Source organism: Amblyraja radiata, chromosome 12 (genome assembly GCF_010909765.2).
Source record: "Amblyraja radiata isolate CabotCenter1 chromosome 12, sAmbRad1.1.pri, whole genome shotgun sequence".
Classification (NCBI taxonomy): Eukaryota; Metazoa; Chordata; class Chondrichthyes; order Rajiformes; family Rajidae; genus Amblyraja; species Amblyraja radiata.
The window spans coordinates 52703124-52728357 of NC_045967.1; the positions used below are offsets into that span (position 1 = coordinate 52703124).

A 25234-nucleotide genomic window follows, 5' to 3' on the forward strand; every position below is an offset into this window, starting at 1 on the left:
TTTGTGTATATCTTCGAATCGGTTCGAATCCCGCTTGGAGTGCATACTGTCGTTGTGTCCTTGGGCAAGACACTTCACCCACCTTTGCCTGTGTGTGAATGTGTGTGAGTGATTGGTGGTGGTCGGAGGGGCCGTAGGTGCAGATTGGCAGCCACGCTTCCGTCAGTCTGCCCCAGGGCAGCTGTGGCTACAGAAGTAGCTTACCACCACCGAGTGTGACTGAGGAGTGAATGAATAATGCGATGTAAAGCGCTTTGAGTATTAGAAAGGCACTATATAAATCCCATCCATTATTATTATTATTTATCTTCGATGTATTAGTTTAGTTTAGTTTAGTTTATACAGTGCGGAAACAGGCCCTTCGGCCCATCGACTCCACTGACCTCTGTACATTAACGCTCGCTCACACACCTACACACACTCGGGGCAACTTTACATTTAGTCCAGAAGCCAATTAAACCGACAAACCTGTACATCTTTGGAGCGTGGGAGGAAACCGAAGATGTAGGAGAAAACCCACGCAGGTCACGGGGAGAATGTACAAACTCCGTACAGACAGCACCCGTGGTCAGGATCGAACCTGGGTCTCTGGCGCTGCAAGGCGGCAACTCTACCGCTGCGCCACCCAAGTCAAACTATTTTCACCACAGGGCATATGGAACAAGTTGGGGTATTCCGCACAAATGCCTATTGTAGAGGAGCAACGAATATACAAAACACAGAATTGTAATGGGAGAACACAAATTGTCTTTATGTTTTCAGCCACTTTTCCACAATTTTTTCATTTCCAATAAAATGACATTTTTCAACTTTGGTCAACAATTGATACAGTGACACATACCAGTGCGGATAATCCTGGAGACAGTTAGACAGCCAATGGCCGTTACCGAGTAGGCGGGAGTGCTGCGTGGCACGCCCAGACCGAATCCCGATACAATGCCATCACCGACACATCCGTTAGTAGCAAGAGCCCAATAAACGCACAATTGCATTTTCCGCAATCAGTTGTCATTCAACAAACTCGGACCAGCTTTTTTTCTCTACCTTTCCCCACTCGCTTCGTAAGGGCCAGAGATGGTATTTTGACACCGTGATACGAGGGTCGAGGCTGGCGTTTCAATCAACCCCATTTTATCGGGAAGTTAAGTGGAGAAGACATACCTCTTTACAGATTACAATTCAACATAAGATATAAAAAGGGTCATTATAGTGTCCCTACACTACATACCCTAAAAATGCTTCACGGTGGACATGTAAATACCTTTTTTTCCCCCCTAAGTTTTACGTCACATCCAAAAAATACAATTTCTGAAATGATCAGGTGAAACCCAGCTGCCTTCATCTACATGGGAGTTTTAACAATTAGTGATCATGGTGGAGCAGTCTACAAACCCGCAGCATCGGCTCCATTCAGTTTGCATCAACAGCGTGACATTTTTATTCTTTTATTTAAAAGATGAAATTTAAATGCATGTTGTCTTGGCAAACCGTCAGGTCACCAATTTAAATACTGTGCAGATGTTTACCATTTTTAAACATTGCTTACACTGGTCTAGCTCACTGGAACAGCTTTGTTTTAATATATATAATACAGAAAATACACAAGAGACAGTATCCCCTTTCCTCCTGGGTTCCTGGATTTCTTTAACAGTTCAGTCAATGGGCCTGGCAGCACATGGATTACTGTTCAATGAAATCAAACCATTAACTATCAGGGAAAGTTGCTGTCCCATTTAGTGGAAAGGCTATTACTTCCCGTACGGGAAGGAACTGCAGACACTGGTTTAAACCGAAGACACTAAATGCTGGAGTAACTCAACGGGTCAGGCAGCATCTCTGGAGAAAGGGAATAGGTGACGTTTCGGGTCGTTCTCTGGGAACCACGACCCGAAACGTCACCTATTCTTTTTCTTCAGAGGTGCAGTTTGAAGAAGGGTCTCGACCCAAAGCGTCACATATTCCTTCTCTCTGAGAATGCAGCCTGTTCCGCTGAGTTACTCCAGCATTTTGTGTCTATCTTCGGTGTAAACCCAGAATCTGCAGTTCCTTCCTACACATGCTGCCTGACCCGCTGAGTTAATACAGCATTTTGTGTCTATCTTCATGTATTATTTCCTTTTTCCTATTCTAATCTGCAACTATTAAATGAGTTGATTTAGCCAGACTGTCGTGGGTCAGGTGTTGAAAGTATTATTGCACTGGTTGATGTTTCTCACTGAAGACGCATCATGGGTGATACAAGGGAATGGTGAAGTACTATTTCAATCGAAATCAAGAAGAAGAAGAAAATAATAATTAAAAATCAGTAGTTAGAAGTTGCAGGAAACAGAAACAAAAATGTTCATACAAAACTTATTTTCACCCCCCCCCCCCCCCCAAACACACTGCAAAGTTTGCTGCGTCAGTATTTATGGTATTAACTATAAATATTCACAGTATTTTATTTTTGGTTTATAATTAAAAATACACAAAATGGAATCGGATATTTCTACAGATTCGGATATCGGCAAACATTCCAGCAAGGAATAAACGAAAGGACAATTCATTATCCTCAGCTTCATCTCTTGCTCTAAAGGCAGAGATTTCCTCAGAAAATATTGGCTGGAAGTTTAATTATGTAAATTGAGTTGAGGCCCAGCAGACTGTTGCACAAAATGGCCTCAGGAGAATCTCCGCCCAAAATACAGGCAGTGGCTAATCACTTACAAAATAAAAAGATGTTTAAAAAAATAATGGAAAAAATACTCCACGTCCACTCCAGAAAGAACAACTCCTCCGCCCCGTCTTTTCCCAGGGACGGCAAAACGAAAATAAAACTTTTAATGTAAAAGCTGAATGTGAAAGATATTTGGGTGGGTGTGTGCTCCAGGTGGGGGCTAGTGTGACACGAGTCTGGAAATGGATGCTAGCAACATGCACAGCTCAGGCTAAACATTGCCCTAAACTTCCTTCCTCTACACCAAGGGTTCCCAACCTGGGGTACATTTATCCCTGGGGGGGGGGGGGGGGGGGGGGGGTAAAATTTGTTGATTCTGGATTTGTACAGATTTCTTCTCATTGACGGACAGTGTTTGGTTCTGGTATCTGTTCTTCATTAGTTGTTCATAAATAAGTGAAATAACATTGTGATGTGCTATTAAAGTTGCAAAAAAGGACGAAATAAAGTTGCGGACCCCTGCTCTACGCCATTCCTCTTTTCCCCCAAACAAAATGGCAGCAAGTGGAATGTTCTAGAAGGCAGCGACCAAGATCCCAGTTTGCCGGACAATTTTTTGTTTTTGTTTAAGCCTTTTTCTAAAGTCCCAAGAGCTGAGTTAAATGAAGGTCTCACCCACCTACATCAGCATGTACACTGCAAACTGTCATTGATTTCCCAATTTAAGTGCAAGTACAAAACTGCTTGCTGAATGACTGCAAGAACATTTCTTTTTTTTCCCGGGTCTCTAGAGAATGTTACGCACACCCCGACTGCCAGCAAGTGGACTCAAGCTAAAAGGGATACTGTCTCTGAACAATGGTGATAGTCTAACCATCTCTGCTGTCACAAACAGGCCACATGACTCTGAAAGTACGTGTGTGTGTGGTAATTATTTTTCCGCAGCACCAACTAGGCCAGCCTATAATGGCCCATTGTTTCCTTTTCTCTAAGATAAAAAGTTTAACAGCACTTTGTACAACATCCACGACACGCATCATCCTTCCACTTCGTCGTCCTCTAGCGAGTCCTTGGTGTAGTCGTCGTAGATCTCTTTCACGGCCATGATGCGGTTGAGCATGCTCTCCAACATGCTGCGGTCCATGGGGATGACCGAGTACCACAGGGGGCTCTCCGCCACGCACGAGCGCTCTGGCTGCAAGTAGAACACGTCGTTCCTGCTCTTCATACTCTCAGGGCTGCAGGGACACATAGAACAAGGAGAAAAGATCACATACAAAATACGGGGGATGGAGGGAGGGGGGGGGGGGGGGGAAAGAGAGAGAGGGAGGGGGAGATATATGCAGGGAACTGCTGACGTTGGTTTACAGTTTGTCCGGCAAAGTGGGATCTTGGTCGCTGCCTTGCTAGAACATTCCACTTGCTGCCATTTTGTTTGGGGAAAAGAGGAAAGGCGTAGAGCAGGGGATCGCAACCTTTTTAGTCCAGTTTACCCCCCGGCAACTTTAATAATAATAATAATATAATAATAAACTTTATTTATAAAGAGCTTTAAACAACCGCAGTTGCCACAAAGTGCTGTACATGAGAACTCATGGACAAAAAGTTATTACAAACCATTAAAAACCGTAAAACGAAGGACTAAAAACAGTAAAAATTAAAAGACATTAAAAGCACTAAGAACAGGAGCAATGTCTCAGCCAGTGTCGAAAGCCAGAGAATAAAAATGAGTTTTTAGGGAGGATTTGAAGATGGACAGTGAGGGGGCCTGTCTGATGTGCAACGGCAAGGTGTTCCAAAGTGCCGGAGTAGCAACAGAAAAGGCTCTATCCCCTCTGAGCTTCCGCTTAGACCGTGGTACCTCAAGGAGCAGCTGATCAGCTGACCTGAGGCACCGGGCAGGAGCATATAGGTGGAGCAGCTCAGAGAGGTAAGGCGGGGCGAGCCCATTCAACGATTTGAAAACAAATAAAATAATTTTTAAATGAACTCGAAAGTGCACTGGGAGCCAGTGAAGGGAGGCCAAAATTGGTGTAATGTGCTCCCTCTTTCGAGTTCCGGTTAAAAGGCGAGCGGCAGCATTTTGAACCAGCTGGAGACGAGCCAATGAAGCTCGTGCGACTCCAGAGTAGAGTGCGTTACAGTAATCCAGCCTAGATGTAATAAAGGCATGGATTACTGTTTCAAAATGCTGCCGCTCGAGGATGGGCTTCACCTTTGCCAGCTTCCTTAGGTGAAAGAAGCTGGACTTAACCACCACGCCTATTTGTTTATCTAGTTTAAAATCACCGTCCATCCTAAAACCCAGGTTTAAAACTGTTGGCTTTACGGACAATGCCAGTGGACCCAAGTCAACAAAGTTCACGGCAGCCATTGGGGCCAAACAAAATCACCTCTGTCTTTTTTTCCATTAAGTCCCAGAAAGTTTAAGGCCATCCAGGACAATGTCCTCAAGACAAGACAGCACAAAACAAAGTGCTGGAGTAATTCGGCGGGTCAGGCAGCATCTCTGGAGAACACAGATAGGTGACGTTTCTAGTTTATTATTATCACATGTACCGAGGCACAGACAAAAGCTTTGTTTGGAATGCTGTCCAATGACATCCGATAATACGAAGCAGAAATACAATCAATTGAAACTCAGAGAGAATAATAGGTGGGGTGGCACGGTGGCACAGCAGTAGAGCTTCTGCTCTTCGGTTTCCTCTCACACTCCAGACACGTGCAGGTTCGTGGGTTAATTAGCTTTGGTAAAATTGTAAATTGTCCCTGGTGTGTGTAGGATAGTGTCAATGTGCGGGGCGATCACTGGTCGGCGCGGACTGAAAGGTCCGTTTCCACGCTGTATCTCTAATGTAAATTAGTGCAGGGTTTTACTTCAGGCAAGTTTCGCAGAAGCTAAGAATATCTGGCCTGGGAAACAGTTCTTCCTTTTCTTCCGACACGGGCTGGGAAATTGATTCCCTGGAGTGGCGTGGCACCATGCAAAATCAAAGCTGAGGGTTTGATTCCAGAGGTTGCTAACTTCTGTCAGATAGCCAGTGGTCTCGGTGGTCAATGGTTAAAATTCACATGCAAGCACAGAGCTAAATATAGTGTCATCACTCAAAGTCTAGCTAGAACGGAGCTGGTCATAGAAACATGAGATAATAGGTGCAGGAGTCAGCCATTCAGCCATTGGAGCCAGCACTTGGAGCCAGTTCAATGTGATCATGGCTGATCATCCAAAATCAGTACCCCCTTCCTGCTTCCCCCCCCCCCCCCCCCATATCCCGTGATCTGATCAGTCCCACCTGAAGAACGTATCGTTGTTAAAGGACTAGAATATGTTTTACACAAGTTGCATCGGGAGCCCGTTTCCTGCCTCTAGCGTAGCCAAACCCTTAATAATTTTATATGCATGGAACACGAGCAATAAAAATCAGCTTTCAGTGCAGAGACAAGGTTGCTGAAGAAATCATATCGTGATTTTTGTTTTAAAATCACGAAATGCTGGAGTAACCTGAAACATCATCCATCCATGTCCTCCAGAGATGCTGCCTGACCCGCTGAGTTACTCCAGCACTTTGTGTTTTGGTTTTGAAAGCCAGCACCTGCAGTTCCTTGTACCTTCATTATTTCTTGATAGATGGACAAAGGATGTGCATAGTTTTGGTCACAAACAGCTTGTACCTTCACAAACAGCACTACCAGAGGGACTCAAAATGCTGGAGTAGCTCAGCGGGTCAGGCAGCGCCTCTGGAGAACGTGGATTTCGGGTCGGGTCCACTGCAAAATCTCCTCAGGGTATGACTACATTGAAGAAGTTCTCCTCTCTACGGCACAACTACCAGACGGACATGTTTTCCAGATACTTGAGTAACCCACTGAGCTATTCCAGCATTTTTTGTAAACCTGCATCTGCAGTTCATTGTATTCCCTTATTTTTGAATGAGACAATAGGTGCAGGAGTAGGCCATTCGGCCCTTCGAGCCAGCACCGCCATTCAATGTGATCATGGCTGATCATCCCCAATCAGTACCCCCCGTTCCTGCCTTCTCCCCATATCCCCTGAGTCCGCTATTTATTAAATTGAATAATTTATTAGCCAAGTATGTATACATACAAGGAATTTGCCTGGCTGTAAAGTCTCCTCACTTTTCCAGCTACTTGTTCATTAGACACGGTAAATTTTATGAAAAGGAAACTATTGCCGACAATGACTGATCACTGGTATAGTAGCCACCAGTGCTAAGTGATGCAAGATAACCAAATGCTACAAAACCAGCGCTGAACATCGCAAATAAACGTCAGAATGTGTTACAATAGGCCAGTACTTACCCGTGCCAACAAAAGGTATAGATTGATTGATTGATTGAAAGACGTAGCATGGAACCAGGTCCTTCGACCCACTGAGTCCACGCTCACATTAGTTCTGTTATCTCACTTTAGCATCACACTGGGTACGATCTTAGGGGCAAATTAACCTACAAAACTGCAGGTCCCTGGGATTTTAGTTTAGTTTAGAGATACAGCGAAGCAACGGGCCCTTCGACCCGCACCGACCATTCTATACACTGGCACTATCCGACACACCAGGGACAATTTACAATCTTTACCAAAGCCAATTACGTCTTTGGAGTGTAGGAGGAAACCAGAGCAGCAGCACGCAGGTCACAGGGAGAACGTGCAAACTCCGCACAGACAACACCCGGGGTCAGAATCGAACCACTCTGCCGCCTTCCCGCCATTCTTCGACTCGATCAACCCCCCCCACACGAAAGCGACAATTCCGACACGCGATCAAAGAAGAACTGGTTGCATTTACCATTTCGAGAGGTAGAACTCATAAAATTTCACAGGGCATCTTAACGGATTCATTCTGTTTTCCCTCTGCTCAAAAACGGCAACATCCTCTTCTCGTTTCCTCTTCCCTGCAGTGCTGCCTGCGAACACAACAGGAGGGCAAAGCTGAATCACAGGCAGGACAAGTGGTTTGCCTAAATTCCCAAACCAGTCTATACCGAGCAAACCACGGCATCCGGCATCCCCCCCCCCCCAGCAACCCACCCAGAAACAAGAAAAACTCCGGCTTCAGTGCCAGAGGATGCACAGATTTCATCTTTGCAAACATAAATTCAATTTTTAAAAATCCCACCCCAATTCTTTTAGAGATACAACGTGGAAACGGGCCCATCGGCCCAAGGAGTCCGCGCCGACCAGCGATCACACCGTATGCTAACACTGTCCCATACACACAGTAGAGGCAATTTACTATTTTTTATCAAAGCCAATTAACTTGTGTCTCTGGAGTGTGGGAGGAAACCGGAGCACCCGGGAGAAATGCCACACGGTCACAGGGAGAACGTGCAAACTCCGTACAGACAGTAGCTGTCGTCAGGAATGACAAGACCACGGAAGTCATACATTAGAGTCCGATCTTTATCTTAAGGATAACTGTATGGGCTACGATCGTGTCAATAATTGAAATCCATTTTTATTTTGCTTTCCTAACTCTGGAAAGCTAATGATGAGGAAGGCGAGATCATCGAACTCAGCACATTAAGCAGGCAATGCTGGGATTTTGTGTTATTGGTTGCTGCGTTACTTATTTATGCTGCCGTGCTATGTTTTATTTTAACCACCAAATTACCCCCACGGACATTGGGAAATGTGGCAGGCAAGGAGTCTTGTCGAATGCGGGGGAACATACTGGGGGCAAGAGGATAACTACCACAGACTGCAAGTCCCCTACATAGGCACAGAGTCTGCTTCTCTGAGGAAAGATTTCACAATCTGAGTGAACGCTCAGATATTAATAGAAGAGCAGGTTTAAAAATAGAGCGTGAAAAAAAATGGGGGATGGGAAAGGATCAAGAGAAGAGGGTGGAGGGGGGAGGGGGGAGGGGGAGAGGAAGGGGGAGGGGGAGGGGAACCAAGCATGGCGGCTCTTCAGGGACGAGAGAATGAAGTTGGGCATGGTGTGGGATTGGGGGGGGGGGGGGAACATTGATGATTATATTACACTAGGTTACCTCAATGTACCATGACCAGAAATAAATGTTATTTATCTGGTTGGAAGAAGTCAAAGAGTGCACAGGCACTTGATTGCAGTGTACTGTGGAGTAACATGGCAGCAACCAGACAGGCAAAGGTTTGTTGCCTCTTGTGGATCTACAGAATCTACAGTACATGTTCTGGCCATCACTCTCACTGTCTGTGCAAAGGCAAGGACAACAGCAAGTCAGCTGTGGTCAATGGTCCTTGCCAGCTATTGAAAGGATTATACCAAGGACAACTTCCCTATTGAACTTCCCAATGGGCTATTGAAATCCAATCGCAATAGTTGCAATTGGATTCCAAGATCTGGGAACAGCCCATCCATATCCAGTTTTTCCTCATCTCCGTTCTACCTTATTGTTAAATGTGGTTCACCCAGATGGGCAGCTCTTACCCTGATCTCGTCCTTTCTTGAAATGCTCTGGCGTGAAGTAGCGAATGCTGACCACCTTGGTGGTCCCCCTTGGCGTGGTGCATTTCCTGGACTGCCGGACGACAGTGGTGAAGGACAGGCTCATGTGTTCGTCCACACACCTCAGCCCAAAGTACTTGGTGTTGAAGAACATCAGCGTGTTCAGGAGAACAAAGGGAGAGTACACCCCCAATTGCTTACATTCCCAGAGATGCTCTTCTTCCACCCGGGAGAATATTAAACCTGGGAGAAAACAACGACGTCACTCCACTGAGCCACTCCAGTGTTAATATTACATCATCCAGTATAATGCGCGGAATCTTTAAGAATAAAAAATTGAGTGTCCAAAGCAAGCATTGTCTGCGGAGGGCGCTCAGCATCGCCAAGGACTACTCTCACCCCAACCATGGACTGTTTACCCTCCTACCATCCGGGAGGCGTTACAGGTCTCTCCGTTGCCGGGCCAGCAGGTCCAGGAACAGCTTCTTCCCTGCGGCTGTCACACTCCTCAACAATGTACCTCGGTGACTGCCAATCACCCCCCCCCCCGGACACTCCTCCCACAGGAAAAACACTATGACTGTATGCATGTAAATAGATTTATTTATTGAAATCATATTCCATGTCGCTCTTCCAGGGAGATGCTAACTGCATTTCGTTGTCTCTGTACTATACACTGACAATGGCAATTAAAGTTGAATCTGAATCTGAATCTAAAAATTCAAGTGCAAATAGGAGAAAAGTTAGAAATGCGCAGATCAGGCAATGTTTCTAAAATAGAAGGTCAATGTTTAGATTAGGTTCGTCTAATTTAGAGATATAGTGCGGAAACAGGCCCTTCGGCCCATCGAGTCCGTACCGACCAACGATCCCTGTACATTAGCACCATCCTACACACCAGGGACAATTAAAAACATTTTTTTTAACCAAAGCCGATTAACCTACAAACCTGTAGGTCTTTGGCGTGTGTGAAGAAACCGGAGTACCCGAGGAAAACGTACGCAGTCATGGGAAGAGCGTACAAAGTCCGTACAGACAGCACCCGAAGTCAGGACCTGGGTCTCTGGCGCTGGGAGTAAGGCAGCAACTCTACCTTAGACCTAAGCTCTTACCTAGAACTCCTATTTCACATCCTTTACGGTCTTGAAGATACACCAGTTGATTAGCTACTGACCGCCAACATGCTTTGCAAATGTCTAAATAAGAACAAGTTCTAAATCAATGGCAGTCATCTGTGGAACTTACCATTTGGTAGTAAACTTGGCTGCCAGCCTTGTAACATTTTATTCAATTCTTGGACAAAGGTAAGGTAGTAGAGATCAGTGAATATGTTCACCATTCGGTTATTTTCCAGCAAAAACTGCAATAAAACAGATCAGAAAGGGAAACGATTACATTTTTCAGTCACTAAACACAGCTAAAAATGTTGATACAAAAAGAAAGGCATTACTTTTAGCCACAAGCGACGCTGCTCTAGCAGAGGTTTGGAGCAAGCAGCCAACAACTAGGATGCATCAGCCATGGTCAGTCATGACCGAGGGGGAGCATACTACATTTTAGCCAAAGGCACATCAGGCAACATTCCCCTACTGTGAAGAGTAAATGCTTTAAATGCACGCTGCATTCATTTTAATTTCAGTTCTGTTCATTTAGATGGGGGACATTCACATTACTAAAGTACGTCTGCAGTTCAATGGGTTCTGTAGGTTAGCGTGACACCAGACATCTAATTCCCTCTTGAATGGATTCCATAATTCAGGGCACGAGTGTCCTGTACTGGTAAAATAAATCCTACATGCAACGATGTGAGTGAAACTGGATTTTGACTGCACCAAAATTTCCTATTGGGTTCGTTGGAAAAAAGCCTGCATTATTATTATTTCTTGAAAGAGTCTGACCCGAAAAGTCACCTACCCGTTTTTGTCAGAGATGCTGCCGGACCCGCTGAGTTACTGCAGCATTTTGTGTCGATCTTCTGCACTAACATTTAACAACACAGCTTTAAGGCATCCAAACCACACGCAACCAAACATGGTCCCTACACGTGTGTCCGGTGAGCACAAGGTTAGATATTTTCCAGGGTGTCTGAGAGGATTTGGCAGCTTCATGAGTATTGCCCTTTCATCACTTCCCTTGTCAGCGCATTCCAGGAACCCACCACACCCTTGTGTAAAACAAAAACACTAGTCTGCAGCACGGTAGAGTTGCTGCCTTACAGCACCGTGAACCTGGTTCGATCCTGACCACGGGTGCTGTCTGTACAGAGTTTGTACATTCGCCCCGTGACCATGTGGGTTTTCTCCGGGTGCTCCGGTTTCCTCCCACACTCCAAAGCTGGACAGATTTGTAGGTTAATAAGCGAGTTTGGAATTCCAACTGCGCATGCCCAGGTCATAGGTCACTATATACTGTCTTGGCAACAACGGTGCTGCATTGCGTGCAAGCTTGCGTTTCATCTGTAGTCGGTGTCGGCTCTCTCCGTCGCTGTGGGTGCTGTTGAGTTGTTGTTGGGCCATCCCCGTCCCCTCCCCGGTGTCCCTTCCCTGTCCGGAGGTGGCCCTGGGCTGGCGGGGTAGGGTGGCTCCAGCTCGGCTCTGCCTTTCCTGCCGGGTTGGCCAGCAGCCCTCCACCTCCACCCCCCTTCCCCTCAGTCCGACACCGAGATCCTGCTGACGATGGGCAGCCGCCGGCCCTGCTCGAAGACGGGCGACTCAGAGCCGCTGCTGCTGGAGTCGTCTTGGTCGGAGAGAGAGTCTGTGGATGGGCTCCTGCTGGCCATGGGCAGGCCATGCTCCCGCTGGAGCTGCTGGTGCCGTCGGTGATGGTGGTGCTGGCTGCAGCAGCAACCTCCTCCCCCTCCCTTGCCCAGGCCCAAGCCCAGAGTCAGGGCCAGCTCCAACTCCAGGTCGGGGCTGAAAGGCCGGAGGAGGCCGAGCCCAGGCTGGCCGGGGCCGGGGCCATCGCTCTTCCCCGGGGTTGTGGATGAAGTGGCAGCGGGTACCGTAGGGGCAGAAGCCGGTGGTGTGGAAGGTAGTGGTGAATCTGTGGAATTCTCTGCCTCAGAGGGCGGTGGAGCCCGGTTCTCTGGATACTTTCATAGAAACATAGAAAATAGGTGCAGGAGTAGGCCATTCGGCCCTTCGAGCCAGCACCGCCATTCAATATGATCATGGCTGATCATCCAACTCAGTATCCTGTACCTGCCTTCTCTCCATACCCCCTGATCCCTTTAGCCACAAGGGCCACATCTAACTCCCTCTTAAATATAGCCAATGAACTGGCCTCAACTACCTTCTGTGGCAGAGAATTCCAGAGATTCACCACTCTCTGTGTGAAAAATGTTTTTCTCATCTCGGTCCTAAAAGATTTCCCCCTTATCCTTAAACTGTGACCCCCTGTTCTGGACTTCCCCAACATCGGGAACAATGTTGTTCAAGAGAGAGCTAGATAGGGCTCTTAAAGATAGCGGAGTCAGGGGATATGGTGAGAAGGCAGGAACGGGGTACTGATTGTGGATGATCAGCCATGATCACATTGAATGGTGGTGCTGGCTCGAAGGGCCTAAAGGCCTACTCCTGCACCAATTGTCTATAACCCAACAGGTCAGGCAGCATCTGACTCTTAACTCTTTCTTCACAGCTGGAGGCATCACACCTCCAGATTCAGGGACAGTTTCTTCCCAGCTGTAATCAGGCAGCTGAACCAAGCTACTGCAACTAGTGAGCAGTATTGAACTACTATCTGCCTCATTGGTGACCCTCGGACTATTCTTAATCAGACTTTCCTTTGGTTTACCTTGTACTAAACATTCTCTTGTCATGTATTTGTACACTGTGAAGAGCTCGATTGTAATCTTGTACTGTCTTTCAGCTGACTGGTCAGCACGTGTACAGAGGTCACCTCAGTACACGTGACATTAAACTAAACTGATCAGTCTTGCACAGAGAAAAACTAATGAAACAAATATATTCATATTTCATAATCCAGCATAAAGGGAGTTGCATATGATTATCAACAATACAAATACAAGCACAAAATTCTGAGTAATATTAAGATACATGAAATGCACAGATCAGCCAATATCTCGCCTAGAATTCCCGTTTCAACTGGTTTAATTTAAGACCATTAAGATAACCCTGAAAATGCTGAAAAAACTACAAAAGATAATCCTGAAAATGCTGAAAAAGAATTGGTGACATTTGGGTCGGAACCCTTCTTCATGCTGAGATATATGTTGAATTTGACCTGAACCTTTGCCCATCCTTTGCCTGCACAGATGCTGTTTGACCCCCTGAGTTACTCCAGCACATGGTGCTTTGTTTAAGATTCCAGCATCTGCAGTTCCTTGTGTCAACAATTGGGTTCTTACTAGTTAATGGATGATAGTCAGTGAAAGACATCAGCTTTGTTAGGTCATGGCACCATCTAGTGGAAGGACACCGTCAGAAGCAGGAGTAAATTCAAGCAAGATTCCAACAAATTTACACCAAAAGCATGATGAATTGACTCCTTAATGAAATAAATTAAAAAATCGACAAACTAATTTCTTTACTCCAATGCTTTTTGTTGCAAAAAAAAAAAAAAAGCACACACACACCAGGGAAAGCAGGGGAACGGTGTCTGAAATTCAAACGGTGCAAAGCCAAGGTAATACCCACGATGAACAGGAAGGCTAGCACAGTGTACGGTAAGTCCTTTAAAAGAGCGGTGGGGCGGGGGAGGGGGAGGAAGATGAAGCCAGACAACTTTTAATAAGGCAGAGATACACAGCTTTGAAGTTAAGCGGGCATTTAACATTACCGCTCGGTTTTCCTTGGTTCTGAAAACTCGTGCTTATGTTTTTTCCCTCGAATGACCCAATGAAAATGCCCGGTCAGCAAAGGAGATGAACTAAAACGACCTACGACTACCTACAAAGACATGGCGACCCCACTACCACTGCACCATGACTTCAAAAGTATCGATTTTCTCCATGGCGACCAAAACATGAAAAATTGAGCAAACATACTGAAGCGGCGAATAGTTGCCAGCATGCGGGAACTCCTCTCGACCATGTGGCGAACATGTGGCGAGCGCAGAGTCTTCTGAACTCGCAAATAGGGTCGCCTAAGTGGGACAGGCCCATTAGGCTATTTGGTCCATCAAGCCCACTCTGCCATTCAGTCATGGCTGATCTATCTTTCCCTCTCAACCCCGTTCTTTTGTCTTCTCCCCATAACCTGTGCTAATCAAGACTCTATCTTCAAAATATCCACTGACTTGGCCTCCACAGTCTTCTGTGGCAACAAATTCCACAGATTCACCACCCTCTGACCAAATAAATTCCTCCTCATCTCCTTTCTAAAGGTCCATCCTTTAATTCTGAGGCTGTGGCCTCTGGTCCTAGACTCTCCCACGAGTGGAAACATCCTCTCCACAGCCACTCAATCCTGACTTGTACACAGGTACGTTACAAAGCTTATTCCTGTTTAAATATAAACCAATTAGGATACAAATGGCTCCAAGCAACCTTCCGCCAACAGAGGGTGATGGCGAAAGGTTGCTTCTCAGACTGGAGGCCTGTGACTAGTGGTGTGCCTCAGAGTTCAGTGCTGGGCCCGTTAATGTTTGTCATCTATATCAATGATTTGGATGAGAACATACAGGCCAAGATTAGCAAGTTTGCTGATGATACAAAAGTTAGTGGTTTTGCAGATAGTGAAGATGATTACAGCAGCATCTGGATCGATTGGTCAGGTGGGCAGAGGAATGGGTGATGGAATTTAATACAGAGAAGAGAGGTATCAGAAGACGGGTGTATGGGGTTATGGGGCGAAGGCAGGAGAATTGGGTTGAGAGGTAAAGATAGATCAGCCATCATTGAATGGTGGAGTAGACTTGATGGGCCGAATGGCCTAATTCAGCTCCTATCGGTGATGAATTAATGGATTTCTGTGCAATTTCCTTTAGACATTAGAGCAAAACTACAAACCATTTTTGGTTGCAACTTCAGTCGACTCATCCATAAGAGTAAAATATTTTGGTTCCAAAGCATTTTCAGAGCAATTAAATTATTGAAAGCATTGAATAGCGTAGCAATAAAAATGTCACAATTTGGCACCTCAGCTGCAAAAAGACATTTTGAGAGAAAAGAGAAAAACTTTGGACAAGAGGTAGATTTTAAGAACCATCTTAAAAGGTGATAGAAATATAGAACAGTAGATGCTGGTTAGTATACAACAAGATACCAAGTGCTGGAGTACTCAGCCGGTCAGGCAGCATCGCTGGAGATCACGAATAGGTGTCGAGACCCTTCTTCAGACCCTGAAATGGTGCGTCTGAGTGGAAACCTCAGAGTTATGACTTTGGCATTCAAAACCTCTGCACCAACATGGAAGCAATTAAAAAACAACAGATGTGTTTATGCAAAATGGCAAAATATAGCAAACGGTGAGGTTTCTTTCCACAGAGAAACCAACGTTTACATCTTCCCTCCCCACCACCAAATTCCAATCAATCTGAAGAAGGATCCCGACCCCAAACGTCACCCATCCATTTTCTCCGCAGATGCTGCTTGACCTGCTGAGTTACTCCGACACTTTGTGTTTACATTCTGCAATTTGTGCTGCAAGGACCCCCCCCCCCCCCCCCGACCAGACATAATGACATAATTCGTACAGATCTGAGCTCAGAAATCACACCTGCTGAATCCCAAGACACAAGTAGTAGACGCTGTCTGGCTCATAACGCTCTCCGTTCGGCCTCTGTACTTCTTTGACAAATTGAGCTAGGCCATAGTTTAGTTCCGCAGCACCGCAGGATAAAATGTCTTCTTTAATCCTCATGGGTTTAGCTGGAGAAGAAAAATAAAGAAAAACAAAAACTGAGTAATTACATATTCTCTACAAGAATTGTAAGTTGCCACAAGATAGCACGCATTGAACGTTTCCCCCTCTCGACACACTTATTAACTCTTAACTAAGATCACGGGCGGGCGGCACAGTGGTAGAGTTGCTGCCCTACAGCGCCAGAGACCCAGGTCCGATCCTGACCATGGGTGCTGTCTGGATGGAGTTTGTACCTTCTCCCCGTGACCTGCGTGGGTTTTCTGAGATCTTTGGCTTGGTAGAGGTTTGTAGGTTAATTTGTAGGTTGGAATAAACGTAAAATTGTCCCGTGTGTGTGCGTGTGTGTGTAGGATAGTGTTAATGGGCGGGGATCACTGGTCGATTTGGACTGGAAGGGCCTGTGTCCACTCTGTATCTACAAACGTCAAGGACTGCTCTCACCCCAGCCACAGTCTGTTTACCCTCCTCCCATCCGGGAGGCGCTACAGGTCTCTCCGTTGCCGGACCAGCAGGTTCAGGAACAGCTTCTTCCCTGCGGCTGTTACACTACTTAACTCTGCACCTCGTGATTGCCAGTCACCCCCCTCCCCCCCCCCCACCCCGGACACTCCTTCCCCCAGATAAATTGCACTACTACTACTGTATGTACGTATTTATATTTACTGCTCATTATTCTATGTTCGCTCTTCTGGGTGAGATGCTAACTGCATTTCGTTGTCTCTGTACTGTACACTGCACAATGACAATAAAGATTGAATCTGAATCGGAATCTAAACCTACACTAAACACGTTCCAGCAGTGTTTCTGGTCTATGACTTCCACAAGACGAGGACTTGCACAATCAAACACAATCCCACAACCGTGAACGGTGAAAGGCCTGGGTAGAGTGGATGTGGAGAGGATGTCGAGGACCAGAGGCAAACTGGCCAAGAACTGAAAAGATACACTTACGTCCAAACTTCAGCTCTCCACTTTTACTGCTGTCACCACCGGCATATTTAGCCTGGACCCAGGACTTCCAAGCATTCACCCCGTAAGAGTAATTTAATCCGGTACAACATTGCTGACTCGCAAGAGAATCGTGTGAACAGCTTTCGGAAAGCATTAGCCGCTTCTGACCCTATAAAGGGGAAAAAAAATCCAATGATGAACAGCCAAAGCTACTCTTGAAGATCGGCCTTCTTCCACTTACAGTTCAAAGATACTTTATTGTCATATGTACCGAGGTAAAGTGAAATTCTTCATTTTTGCATACAATACACAAATAACTCAAAGACTCGCCGCTTAACAAGGGCTGACAAAATTAGAAAAGTACTCGTATTAGTCCGACTTTGTTCTCGGCGCCCCCTCCCCCCCTCCCCCAACCGGTCGGCACCCTCCTTGCTCAGCAATTCTAAAACAAGTGTACTTCTGAAATGCACTGGTTCTCTTGGAGTGCAGAACACACCGAGGGGTGATCTTCAGGGGGTTTAGTTCAGAGGTACAGCATGGAAGCTGGCCCTTCGGCCCACCGACCACCCCGTTCGTACAAGCTCCATGTCAGACCACATTCTCATCCACTCCCGACACACTGGGACAATTTAGAGAGGCAAATTAAGTGGGATAGATATAGAATTGCCCTGCTCGGAGCCAACACAGAATCGGCGGGCCGAATGGCCTCTTTATGTGCCACAATGATTCTACAATTTCCAATTTTGGACAAAAATCATACGCACAAACCCATTGTCTGGAGTGCCAGAAATATATTGAATCTGAAGATACAAAACTCTGAAAGAAAAACTCACCCTTCTGACAGCCCGTGGTATTTCAGATTCTGGTTGATCCTCATCTGTAGTTACAAGCCCGCAGTCAAAGAGGAAGTCAACACCCGTATTAAGTTCCAATGGAGCTGGAAAATGAAGAGCAAAATGCCAGCGTTAATTGTGCGTGTGATAATACGTCAGAGCAGCATTCAGCAACTTGTGGTTGACAAGGGGCTTGGATCAGTTGGTGCTGTGATAAGCAAAACACAGTGTGCTGGAGGAACTCAGTGTGTCAGGCGGCATCTGCGGAGGGAATGGACAGATGACGTCTCCGGTCGGGACCCTACATCAGATTCAGAAACAAATATGGGATAAGGGGCGCAAATTAGACAATAGGCGCAGGAGTAGGCCATTCGGCCCTTCGAGCCAGCACCGCCATTCAATGTGATCATGGCTGATCATCCCCAATCAGTACCCCGTTCCTGCCTTCTCCCCATATCACCCGACTCCGCTATTTTTAAGAGCCCTATCTTGATCTCTCTTGAAGGCATCCAGAGAACTGGCCTCCACGGCCCTCTGAGGCAGAGAAGTCCACAGAAATGTAAACATCAAAAGTCCATTCCGTCCACAGATGCTGCCTGACCCACTGAGTTCCTCCAGCACTTAAGTTAGTTTAGAGATACAGTGCGGAAACAGGCCCTTCGCCCCACCGACCAGTGATCCCCGTACACTAACACGGTATACCAATCTAATTGGCCAATAAATCTGGACTGCTTTGGAGTGCGGGAGGAAACCAGAGCACCCGGAGAAAACCCACACAGGTCACGGTGAGAACGCACAAACTCCATACAGACAGCACCCGTCGTCAGGATCAAACCTGGGTCTCTGGAGCCAAGTCAACAACTCCACCGCTGCACTAACTAAAACTTTGTTTTGCTCAAGGTTTAAGCATCTTGTGTCTTTCTCGTGCTGTGATAGGGTATAGGGACTGGCCTAAATGCATTCTGTTTTTCCAAGTTATAAATAAAAATCATATTTCCAGAAGAGAGTGCAATTACAAGTGCTTGCTGCATTCTATCGTGTGGTGAACTTTCTGGTGCCTTTCCCCCGCAGTGGAAATGTTTTGATTCTGCTGTGGGGGGATGTTTGTGTTGAACTCTGTAATATGTTGTGTCCATTTTTATTCATTTTTTTAAAAACCTTTTTCTATGGTTTGCAATGGAACTTATTATTATTTAAATTATGTAAAGCGCTTTGGGGTCAATGCAAATTGACTTAAAATGCGCTATATAAATAAAGTTTACTTACTTACTACTTACTTACTTCTAGGTGGGTGGCAAAGGAAACCAAGACAAACTGATTTCCAGAGAATATCCTGGGATTTCCAATTTCAGGGGTTACGGAGCGAAGGCAGGAGAATGGGGTTAGGAGGGAGAGATAGATCAGCCACGATTGAATGGCGGAGTGGACTTGATGGGCCAAATAGCCTAATTTTGCTCCAATCACTATTTTAACAGGAATAATGCAGCTTCTCCTTATTTCCCTACCGCAGAGCTACAGAGAGATACAAGGAGAGGATTGGGATTGGTGGGATTTCTCTGCTGGATTATTTGAAAACCAATGAGCAGAGAGTTCGCCTTGTGTCACAGCAATACAGAATAACCAAGTCTTCCAAATTCAATATTCAACGAATTAGCAGCGCAGTAAACTCCTGCAATAATGGACGTCTCTGTACAGCGGATTTCGGTTGTAGTTTCCGTTGCACATACACATATGCTCTCACATACACACACACACACATACACGCACACGCTCTCATATACATGCACACACATACACGTGCACACATACACGCGCACACGCTCTCACATATACACGCACACGCTCTCACAAATACACGCACGCTCTCACAAATACACGCACGCTCTCACAAATACACGCACATGCTCTCACATATACACACACATACACGCACTCAGATATACACGCTCTCACATATACACGCACGCATATACACGCACACGCTCTCACATATACACACACACACACGCTCACACACACAAAAAATCAAGAGTCAACACATACAATGGGAAAAGGGTTAAGTGCGCCAACAGCACAATACATTATTTGGACATTATTATAGCTTCATAAACAAGGAGGTATAATAATTGCTGGGACTTACTTTTGGGAAAGTCTGCTTCCAAATCCTGTCCAGGTTCATCCAGGACATTGGCCATTTTAACTGCCATGGCCAACACATCATCTCTGGCGGGTCCAAACAAGTCACAGTCTTCGAGGAGGCCGTCAGCACTCTGATTGCTGGCAAGATCTGGGTGATACAAGGAAATGGCAATGATATCTTATAGCAAGTAGCCTGCTTGATTGGGTGCACCATCCCACCGCCTCATGGCTCCGTTCCCTCTCCTCCTTCTCACTCAACCTTCCATACATCTCTGCCCATGCTACATATCAATACACAATCTATGGTCCGCACATCAACAATGTGTCTTCGGCAGCACTTCTGAAGCCAGAACTATCAAAACCATTAAATTACATATAAAACATACGAGAGAGAGGTACAGGGAACTGCAATGCTGGTTTACAGAAAAAGATACAAAAATGCTGGAGTAACTATAGTTTCATTTTGTGCCTGATCATAAAATATGAATACTGGAGTAACTCAGTGGGTCAGGCAGCATCCCTGAGGTAATGTTTTGGGTCAGGATCCTTCTTCAAACCTTTCTAAGTTTGAAGAAGAGTCCCGAACCGAAACATCACCTTTCTATGTTCTCCGGAATGCTATGCTGCCTGACCCACCGAGTTACTCCAGCATTTTGTGTCTTTACTTGGTAAACCAGCATTTGCAGTGCCTTGTTTCTGCATTAAATTACAGAGCAGGCCTAATTTACTGAGAGACATGTGTCTGAAGAAGAGTCTTGACCCGAAAAGTCACCCAATCCTTCTCTCCAGAGATGCTGCCAGTCCCGCTGAGTTATTCCAGCATTTTGGTTCTATCTGCTATCTACCGCGTTGTTGACCCACGGACTACCCTTGATTGGACTTTGCTGGCTTTACCTTGCACTAAACGTTATTCCGTTATGTATCTATACACTGTAAATGGCTCGATTGTAATCATGTGTAGGAAAGAACAGCAGATGCTGGTTTAAATCGAAAGACACAAAATGTTGGAGTAACTCAGCGGGACAGGCAGCGTCTCTGAAGGAAAGGAATGGGTGATGTTTTGGGTCGAGACCCTTCTTTAGGTCTTGACCCGAAACATCACCCATTCCTGACCCGCTGAGTTACTCCGGCATTTTGTGTCTACCTTCGATTGTAATCATGTGTTGTCTTTCTGCTGACCGGATAGCAGCAACAACAGCTTTTCACTGTACCTCAGTACATGTGACAATAAACTAAACAGTAACTTTATCAGTGGTTTAAGAAGTAACTGCAGATGCTGGAAAATCAATGGTAGACAAAAATGCTGGAGAAACTCAGCGGGTGAGGCAGCATCTATGGAGTGAAGGAAATAGACAACGTTTCGGGCTGAGACCCTTCTTCAGACCAACTTTCAGTGGATTGGGCTTAATATTTTAAATAATAGGACTAACAAGGTTTGTTTATCGTACATTGGCACAATTTTGAAAGAGACTGGCTTTATCTTGCACAAAACGCTATTCACGTTGTCTTTATCGTGCATCTGTACACTGTGAATGGTTCAATTATAATCATGCATTGTTAGCATGCAGGGGAGGCATGGTGGCGCAGTGGTAGAGTTGCTGCCTTACAGCGCTTTCAGCACCAGAGACCAGAGTTCGATCCCAACTACTGGTCCTGTCTGTGCTGAGTTTGCACGCTCTCCCCATGACCTGCATGGATTTTCTCCGAGATCTTCGGTTTCCTCCCACACTCCAAAGACATACAGGTTTGTAGGTTAATTGGCTTGGTGTAAATGTAAATTGTCGCTAGTGAGTGCAGGATAGTATTGACATACAGGGATCGCTAGTTGGTACGGACTCGGTGGGCCTGTTTCTGCGTCGTATCTCTAAAACTAAAAAGGAAAAGCTTTTCACTGTACCTCGCTACATGTGAAAATAAAATAAACTCAACTCAGAAGGGGTCACAAAATTGCTGGAGTAACTCAGCAGGACAGGCAGCATCACTGGATAGAAAGGAATGGATGACGTTTCGGGGCAAGACCTACCATCAGACTCAGAAGGGATTTGGAAAATTAAAATTTAACTAACCACAGAGGTCCGACGACGCTTTCTCCATTTCCTCAGCTTCTGCGATCATCTCGGCCATGGCCAGTATGTCAGCCTCAAATGGGTTTGAAGGGATTTTAACTTTCAGCTCTTCGATCGTCTCGACTATCTTATCAGCACTGTCTAAAGTGGTGGGAAGGAACATCGGAATGGGGACCTGGTTTACAAACCACATAACAGCTCGTTATCAAAGGAACATTTGGAGGCCCACTCACATTCTCACCACAAACATTTCTGTACACATAAATGACTTGTATGTTATTAGATTCTTTACTTTTTAAAATACATTTGAATGAAGTTAAATCTATATTTCCGTCCATAAATAAAAACACATTCCGACAATAGTTGATGAAAACCTCGGCTTTTAGTTTTGGTTTTTGAGATACAGCATGGAAACAGGCCCTTCGGCCCATGCCGAGACCATGATCACCCGTTCATCCCAGTTGTCCCACTGCACACTAGGGGACAATTTACAGAGGCCAATTAACCTACAATCATGCATGTTTTGGGGATGTGGGAGGAAACCAGAGCACCCGGAAAAAACCCACCCGGGGGTCATAGAAAATAGGTGCAGGAGTCAGCTATTTGGCCCTTCGAGCCTTTCAATATGATCATGGCTGATCATCCAAAATCAATACTCCCACCCCCCCCCCCCCCTTGGATGATAAGCCATGATCTTATTGAGTGGCGGTGCTAGCTCGAAGGGCCAAATGGCCTACTCCTGCACCTATTTTCTATGTCTCTATGTTTACATTCTCCTGCCTTCTCCCCATAACCTCTGACATCCGTATCCCACTTCCACGCTGTATCTCTAGAAGGAAAAACTAATAACTACACATTTGACTCAAAAGAGGTTGCCAAGCTTACCGGGATTGGCATTGAGAAAGGCACTGGGGTATTTTGACAATACATATGCATAGGCACTGGGATGAAGACTGGCACAGGGATGGGCACCATAACCAAGTGTGGCTTCCACTCCTCTTCTGGAACAGAAATTAAACAAGAGCTTACAAATGTGTTCAACTATGCACATTTTCCAGAACGTACGAAATTACCGTAGACAGACACAAAAACGTGGAGTAACAATGGACAATAGGTGCAGGAGTAGGCCATTCGGCCCTTCGAGCCAGCACTGGCATTCAATGTGATCATGGCTGATCATCCCCAATCAGTACCCTGTTCCTGCCTTCTCCCCATATCCCCCGACTCCCCTATATTTAAGAGCCCTATCTAGCTCTCTCTTGAACGTATCCAGAGAACCGGCCTCCACCGCCCTCTGAGGCAGAGAATTCCACAGACTCACCACTCTCTGTGAGAAAAAGTGTTTCCTCCTCTCCGTTCTAAATGGCTTACTCCTTATTCTTAAACTGTGGCCCCTGGTTCTGGACTCCCCCAACATCGGGAACATGTTTCCTGCCTCTAGCGTGTCCAATCCCTTAACAATCTTATATGTTTCAATAAGATCCCCTCTTATCATTCTAAACTCCAGAGTGTGCAAGCCCAGCCGCTCCATTCTCGGGCAGCGTCTATGGAGCGAAGGATTGGGTGATGTTTCGGTTCGAGACCCTTCTTCAGACTTACAGGTCAGAAATTACTTGATCGGATTTACTTGTTTTAAAGCTATTGCTCTTTGCGTGACCTGAAATGCGAATTTTTTCTTCTTACTGAAACAATCTTCAAGCGTCAGAATGAAGTTTCAATTTCTACAGATTCCTTTCCCAAATAATAATAAAACAACGAACAATTGACAAATGATTCTATACGTCAAGATGCAGACTACTTGAAGGGGCAGACTAGTTCGGCACGTAAACCTGACTGAAACTCGAATTAAGGATTAGATGAAAAGTTATACTTTATGATTTACGAACTTTTCTCCAATGTTGTATTTTTAGTAAATTATTCCATTCTTCTTTATCATGCTTTTTTCTTTTTTTTTAATTTCTTTCTTATTTTCTATTTATATATTTAAAAAAATACTAGAAGCAGAGTTAATATCAATCGATAATATTAGTCATGTAGGAATGATATACATGAAATGTTTTTAATATGCGTACCTGCCTCTAGTAAAAAGATTATTAAAAAAAGATGCCGAACCGTATCAAGCGAGAAAATAAAAAGCAATGAAGAATTTTCATAACCGCCTGTGGACAAACATGGAATGTTTTCTCTGTGATGCTGGAGTTTGAGAGGCTGATACGACAGAGGTATGTAAAATTACCAGAGGTTTGCATAGGGTGAACTATCTTGGGTAGACTAGGATTAGAATGCTCAATCATTTTTTATTTTATTTATTTTTTTTTAAATTTAGAAGTACGGTAAATTACAATACTACACAACACATATGTCTTAATACATTTTTTGTACCGCTTCATTTTTTGAGTTTTAAGAAAAAGATAGAAGTAAGGAAAGTAAAGAAAGTGCGCAAGAGTCGTGAAGGTGCAAGAGAGTGTTGAGAAAAGAAAGCCCCTTAGAAAAGAAGTTAGAGAAGGAAGTAAAGAAAGAAAGAAGACCCTAGAAAAGAAGGAAAAAGAAAGGAGAAACAATCGCTCTATTATAACATTAAACTCCGCAGAAAGGGGACTACCAACCAAGTCTGTTTTTGTTATTTTGTTGTTTGTTTTTTTTTACACCCCGTTACCAGATCCTGGCACCTTTTATTTATTTATTTATTTATTTATTTATTTTTAATTACTATTGCACCTTATGCTTATATAACCATATAACAATTACAGCACGGAAACAGGCCATCTCGACCCCTCTAGTCCGTGCCGAACACATAATCTCCCCTAGTCCCATATACATGCGCTCAGACCATAACCCTCCATTCTTTTCCCATCCATATAACTATCCAATTTATTTTTAATCCATATAACTATCCAATTTATTTTTAAAACATAGACCATGTCTTTTGGAAATGGTCTGCTTTGCCTGCTAAGAGGAATCTCATCTCTTCCAGATGTAATGTTTCAAACATATTTGATATCCACATTTTTATTGTTGGTGTAGGCGCATTTTTCCAGAATTTAAGTATGAGCTTTTCCCCCATTATTAGCCCGTAATTGAGTAAATTCTTCTGAAACACGTTTAGTTCAGGGTTACCTTCCGATATTCCAAAAATAATCCATTCTGGTTTTGGTACCAGTTTTATTTTAATTAATTTTGTAAAGATGTCAAATATTTCATTCCAGAATTTTTGTACAAAAAACGAAAGAATGCGCTATGGTAGCTTCTTGACAGACATTTATCACAGATGGGTGAGACATTAGGGAAGAGTTTATTTATTTTAGTTTTTG

The 25234-nt window shown here is 44.9% G+C and overlaps 1 protein-coding gene and 1 long non-coding RNA gene across 7 annotated transcripts in view; one reads left to right on the top strand and one right to left on the bottom strand.

The window, feature by feature from the left end:
- The first annotated feature begins 1979 nt into the window (after positions 1 to 1979).
- LOC116979213 lies at positions 1980 to 2279 on the top strand. The gene is made up of 2 exons (XR_004413647.1): positions 1980 to 2024; positions 2086 to 2279. It is a non-coding gene; the product is annotated as an uncharacterized LOC116979213 (long non-coding RNA).
- An 84-nt stretch (positions 2280 to 2363) lies between these two features.
- zmym3 (zinc finger MYM-type containing 3) overlaps positions 2364 to 25234 on the bottom strand; it is an 85790-nt gene continuing 62919 nt past the window's right edge. For all 6 annotated transcript variants that reach the window (XM_033030783.1, XM_033030786.1, XM_033030785.1 and 3 more), the window contains 10 exons: positions 22809 to 22924; positions 21924 to 22098; positions 19859 to 20005; positions 17719 to 17822; positions 16886 to 17054; positions 15788 to 15939; positions 10353 to 10467; positions 9090 to 9350; positions 7464 to 7581; positions 2364 to 3894 (listed from right to left, as the gene is read on the bottom strand). In XM_033030783.1, the coding sequence (XP_032886674.1) occupies positions 3693 to 3894; positions 7464 to 7581; positions 9090 to 9350; positions 10353 to 10467; positions 15788 to 15939; positions 16886 to 17054; positions 17719 to 17822; positions 19859 to 20005; positions 21924 to 22098; positions 22809 to 22924 (1559 nt within the window). In that variant the 3' untranslated portion in view covers positions 2364 to 3692. The remainder of the gene's footprint in view (positions 3895 to 7463; positions 7582 to 9089; positions 9351 to 10352; positions 10468 to 15787; positions 15940 to 16885; positions 17055 to 17718; positions 17823 to 19858; positions 20006 to 21923; positions 22099 to 22808; positions 22925 to 25234) is intronic.